The 6,002-nt window shown below is 43.4% G+C and overlaps 1 protein-coding gene across 2 annotated transcripts in view; it reads left to right on the forward strand.

Moving 5' to 3' along the window:
- The window catches only part of LOC115113816 (cytohesin-3-like), a 54,232-nt gene extending 49,175 nt beyond the window's left edge, over positions 1–5,057 (forward strand). For both annotated transcript variants that reach the window (XM_065012644.1, XM_065012645.1), the window contains exons 10-13: positions 311–387; positions 924–995; positions 1,293–1,447; positions 4,270–5,057. In XM_065012644.1, coding sequence (XP_064868716.1) covers positions 311–387; positions 924–995; positions 1,293–1,447; positions 4,270–4,342 — 377 coding nt within the window. In that variant the 3' untranslated portion in view covers positions 4,343–5,057. The remainder of the gene's footprint in view (positions 1–310; positions 388–923; positions 996–1,292; positions 1,448–4,269) is intronic.
- Positions 5,058–6,002: the final 945 nt, after the last annotated feature.

The raw sequence follows: 6,002 nt of genomic DNA on the forward strand, positions 1-6,002 counted from the left end.
CTTTCCCATAATATTGTATAGGCCCAAGAGTTTCACATCCACATGCCATGCTAGGGTCTATTCAGGAGGGTGACATAGATTTGCCTAGAACAGATATCATTGTCATGTAGAATATAGAGAATCAGGTCAACTCTATACATTACGGTTAGTATTGCAGATAGAAATGTATCACCTCATTGGCTGTGTAGCCGACAGCACTGCATCGCTGCATGGCCATTGGCTCTTCTCTGTCTGTGGTTTGTTACACAACATGTCTCTCTTTGAGGATGTAACTCTTGTTACTCAACATGTCTGGTATATTTCTCTACAGGTGGAAGAGTGAAGACCTGGAAGAGACGGTGGTTCATTCTGACTGACAACTGCCTGTACTACTTTGAATACACAACGGTAATTTAGTGTGGTTTTATCAATGAGAGACCTCTGTAGCAGATGCAGCCTGGGCCTTTGACCTAAATGCACCATGGTCCAGCAATTAACACGATGCATGGAACCATCTGGGAGGTCTGCTGCACATCTGGCCTAGCCCAGACCCCCCATTATCCTATACACACTGATGAGAGTACAGCCCCAACACACCACAGCTTAGAGCCCACTACCAGGATTGAGCCCAGTCCCTGGACGTGTCCCCTCCCTGCTGTGTTCTCTCATTGAGAAAGACCGGGCTGTTCTGTTCCTCAAGGTCTCCTCAGCCCCCAGACACAATAGAAACCCACTGTAGGATTGGGTTACTTCTCCCTTCAGTAACTTCCTCATACAATATAATATTATCCGAATATTGCTGATTTATACACACTTATGTGAATAAAACACATATTACAAATGTGTGTTTTAGTTATTGAACCAGCAGCACAAAACAATTGGCCTGTAAGTATGTGCTGTGTGGCTACATATTAAATAAATGAATGTGTTCTTCACGTCTGCAGGACAAGGAACCTCGTGGGATCATTCCTTTGGAGAACCTCAGTATAAGAGAGGTGGATGAGCCCAGGAAACCTGTAAGTTCCTCAAAATATACTGAAACACTTTCTAAGAAAGGACTAATAAGCACTGAACACTTCTAGTCCCTCTTCACCGGGACTAACTGTCCCTCTTCACTGTAACACTCTTCAACGGGACTAACTGTTCCTCTTCACTGGGACTAACTGTCCCTCTTCACTGTAACTCTTCACCGGGAATAACTGTCCCTCTTCAACAGGACTAACTGTCCCTCTTCAACGTAACTAATTATTTGTCTTCACTGTAACTAGTTCTGTACTCACCTCTCTCTCTTTTGGACGCTGTCGTCCAATCAGAACTGTTTCGAGCTCTACAACCCCAACCACAAGGGTTTGTTGATCAAGGCGTGTAAGACTGAGGCGGACGGCCGGGTCGTCGAGGGCAACCACACAGTGTACAGGATATCAGCGCCCACCACAGAGGAGAAGGAGGAGTGGATCAAATCCATCAAGTATGTTTTTGTCTATAACCCACCTAAGGTTTTGGGAGTTTTACCCCTATGTAAACACAACAGATATTACTCACCAGGGTCCAAAGCCCATAGTCATCTGCTAGGAGACACCAGTGAATCCCAACGATTCAATGGCAAAGCTAGGATTAAACCAATATGTATGTATCCACTGACACTTCTTTGAAGATGGGTTGGTCTTCACACAAAGCACCATGACCATGTGTGAACTCTTTGATGTAACTGTGTGACAGACTAACCCATATGGCTGAGAGGCTCACTTTCTCAGTGTGCGGTAGACAAGACTGGGCTCAGAGTTGATCTGAGCTCTCTGGAGGTTAAATGGGTTTCTGTTTGATAAATCCCTGTAGTGTCCTGTAGGCAGGAGCGCTAGAACACACATGCTACACTCTCTCTTTCTAGCATTCAGTCTCAATTTGTTTCTCTTCGTGTTTTCGCAAAATCCACACTATTTATCAGGCACTACTGCTGTTTAGTTAAGGAGAGAAGGAATGATGAAAGTGCTCTGTTAAATTGGACCCAAAGGGTGATTGATCATTGCTCCTCTCAGCTGAGCTTTTCAATGATCAATATCTGCTGTGAAATCATATTAGATGATGCTCTCATCCAGGCATGAAGATATAGAAACACCATTAGGATTGAACGCTGGGTTTCCATTAGAACCAACAGAATAGATTTTTCTGCTCGTGCCACAACCTTACTGGCAACCTTGTTTTGGATGAAGTGGATGCAATACACAGGGGAACATGATGATTATGTCAACTTTAGTTCTGTAATTATCATAACTTTAGATGGGGTGTTGGAAAATGAGTTTACAGTGGGAGAATTGGGAAACCAGTGCCAATCCTAGTCCATACCAGCCCTGTATGAAATCTCAGCCGTAGGTCAACTTTATAAGCCTCTTCATTGTGTTGTAGCTGTCAGACTGTGCAGAAGAGGCCAGACCTGGGTTGCTTTACCTCACATACATACACCCTCTCTGTACTCTGAGTCCGCTTCAGTCTCCCCTGTGGTCAGCATGATACACACACCGAAAGGCCATCCTAGCATGTCCTGTGTTCCTACTGCCAGGAAAGCAGTGAATTACTTAGCCCTATTACAGTCCCATTGGATGCAAGGCTTGGACCTCTATGGGGTTTCCCCTCTGCAGTCTCCAAGGGAAAATATGGGTGTATTATAGTCTAGACAGTCTGCACTAATGTACCAAAGAACACACCTGTTGCCCTGTCAACTTTTTTCAATTTTTACTAATGACATGCCACTGGCTTTGAGTGTGTCTGTATGCGGATGACTCAACACTATACGTCAGCTACTACAGCGACTGAAATCACTGCAACACTTAACAAAGAGCTGCAGTTAGTTTCAGAATGGGTGAAAAAATAATAAGTTACTCCTACTAATTTCAAAAACTAAAAGCTTTATATTTGGGACAAATCATTCACTAACCCTAAACCTCGACTAAATCTTGTAATGAATAAGGTGGTGATTGAGCAAGTTGACATGACTAAACTGCTTGGAGTAACCCTGGATGGTAAACTGTCATGGTCCTATTGATACAACAGTAGCTAAGATAGGGAGCAGTCTGTCCATAATAAAGCACTACTCACTATCAACAAGGCAGGTCCTACAGACTCTTATTTTGTGACAACTGTTCAGTCTTGTGGTCAGGTGCCACAAAGAGAGACTTGGGAAAATGTCAATTGGCTCAGAACAGGGCAGCATGGCTGGCCCTTGGATGTACACAGAGAGCTAACATTAATAATATGCATGTCAATCTCTCTTGGCTCAAAGTGGAGGAGGGATTGAATTAACTTATTTTCAACTTGTTGGTGGTATTTATGTGAGGTATTGTCATGTTGAATACACCGAGGTCTGTTTGAACTACTGGCGCACAGCTCGGACACCCATGCATACCCCACAAGACATGCCACAGGAGGGCTCTTCACAGTTCCCATGTCCAGAACCGAATTTGGGAGGTGCACAGTACTACATAGAGCCATGACTACATGGAACTCTATTCCACATCAAGTAACTGATGCAAGCAGTAGAATGTGATTTAAAAAAGAACAGATAAAAATACACCTTTTGGAACAGCGGGAACTGTGAAGCAACACAAACAGACACATGTATACCATCACACGATAACATACGCACTATACATGTACCCATGGATTTTGTAGATATGTGGTAGTAGAGTAGGGGCCTGGGGGGGCACACTTAGTGTGTTGTGAATGTATAACTAGCTTTCATTTTGATGGACTCCAAGAATAGTAGCTGCTGTCTTGGCAGGAACTAATGGGGAGCCATAATAAACCCCAGGAGGAGTAGCTGCTGCCTTGGCAGGAACTAATGGGGAGCCATAATAAATACAAATAAGAAACCACTTGATTGTGTTACAGCTCTTTTGAGGTCCTCTGTCAGAGCAGAATGCTGCAGTGCCATGTTTTTCTTTGATAACAATTTAGGTTAAAATGTGAACTATGCTGATACTGAATGTAGTAAAGCTGGGGAAACTATTCCCCCGCCTGCTCATGAGGGGTAAAGCTGGGGAAACTATTCCCCCGCCTGCTCATGAGGGGTAAAGCTGGGGAAACTATTCCCCCGCCTGCTCATGAGGGGTAAAGCTGGGGAAACTATTCCCCCGCCTGCTCATGAGGGGTAAAGCTGGGGAAACTATTCCCCCGCCTGCTCATGAGGGGTAAAGCTGGGGAAACTATTCCCCCGCCTGCTCATGAAGACGTACATAGGCTACTGTAATACACAACCATTGTCTATTTTTCATAACCAATCTCTTCTTTCTGCAGAGCAAGCATCAGCAGGGATCCTTTCTATGACATGCTGGCAACCAGGAAGCGGAGAATAGCCAATAAGAAGTGAGGAGGAGTGCCTGGCCACATCCTCCCCATCATCAGTGACACCAGCATAGACCCCAGTCTGTCCAGGAGACCCTCTTTCACTCAGCCCAGGGACAGGACACATGGCTGCACGGCCACAGCAGAGACCAGGGTAAGGGGATCCAGATGTCGTGGGGAATTGACTTTGGATGTTACACCTCTCCACTTCATCAGCATGGATAAAGGACAAGATGGGGAAGGGCACTTGATATTTTGGTCATCAGTTTCTTTTCAGATGTTGTATGTGTGAATACAATTCACACAACTGTAAATTCTATGAAGTGTGAATGTACAGTATTGAGGACTAAATGAGAAATCGTATGGTCTGTGCTTACCCAATGTCCCCACACAGACTGAGCTTTCGTCAGCCATATAAGCATGCTCAAAGAAACATGTATATTGTTGCCCTCTAGTGGGTGAGTTGAGTATGATTTCAATGTCAGAAGACCCTAAATTTATGAATCAGCTGGTCTGATTTTCCACCCCTGAAACGATTGACACTAATAAAATAGGGATGGGTTTTTATTTTTTTCAATTTTTGTTTAACAATGAGATGCCCATGCCAGATATCTCTATGGTGAAGGATGCCATTTTGTCTTAGAGCTATAATACATTGTCATGTTTGTGGGACAGTTATCTAAAGCTAGTTTATGTATTGATTCAAAGTCCACCGCTATAAATCTTTTTTTTTCTCTCCATATTTTCTCTAATTACAAAAATGTTTTTTTCATCTTTACATTGTGTGTACACTGTACATGTTTATAATTAGTGTTTCTGTAGCATGTAAAAGTTATGTATGGCTAGCCTATACCCGCTTAAAGTTGAGCATTAAGAGTGCATACTGCAGTGGAAGAAACCCTGAACTCCAACTCCTCAGAGCAAATGGAGGAAAAAAGAAGATTCTTCATATTTCTAAGGTAAACAGAAAATGACGTAACAGCCAAGCCAGCTGGGTTTCACATGGGAAGGTGACAAGGTGAAACAACTCCTCACTAGGGGCTCTGACTCTAGTTCAGCGTCATGATTGAAATTTAAAGGCAACGTTCCTGCGTTAGTGGTGACTGCATGTACGGTGAACACGTATATCGGCTCAATCGGAAATGACCTTTTCCATTTCTATCGTGCAATCTGTAACACTTCAGTGATCCAGACTGAAGAGCGCCTCAAGGTTTGGATCTACAACGCCCCAGTGTGAGACTGACAGGTCAGTGAACTTTCTACAGGTCCAAGTTGTGTAAAAGTTCACATGATTCTCAGCGTTGCAGGAGCCTTTGAACTGTTGAGGATTTTGAATAAGATAAAATGTTCAGATATTCTCCTGTGTCACTGACATGTACCCACGTCCTGGTTTGAACTCCCTCACTGTCATTGTGTAACCTGGAAACAATATGAAAAATGACCTTAAGACTGTTGAAACACTCTGGATTCTAGGCTAACAGTCGTATCTGACGATCTTAAAAGCAATCAATTAAACAATCGCTCATATGCAAAATCTTTTACCAAAATTCAGAGAAAGGACTTGATCTGTCCAATACAAAGGCAGACGCTATTCCCATCGGTGTGTACATGCCCAGTTAATCCACAGCTTTCACTCCAACAAACGATGTGTGTGAACAAAGTAAGAGTTACTTTGACATTAGCAA

Source organism: Oncorhynchus nerka, linkage group LG28 (assembly GCF_034236695.1).
Source record: "Oncorhynchus nerka isolate Pitt River linkage group LG28, Oner_Uvic_2.0, whole genome shotgun sequence".
NCBI classification, from domain to species: Eukaryota; Metazoa; Chordata; class Actinopteri; order Salmoniformes; family Salmonidae; genus Oncorhynchus; species Oncorhynchus nerka.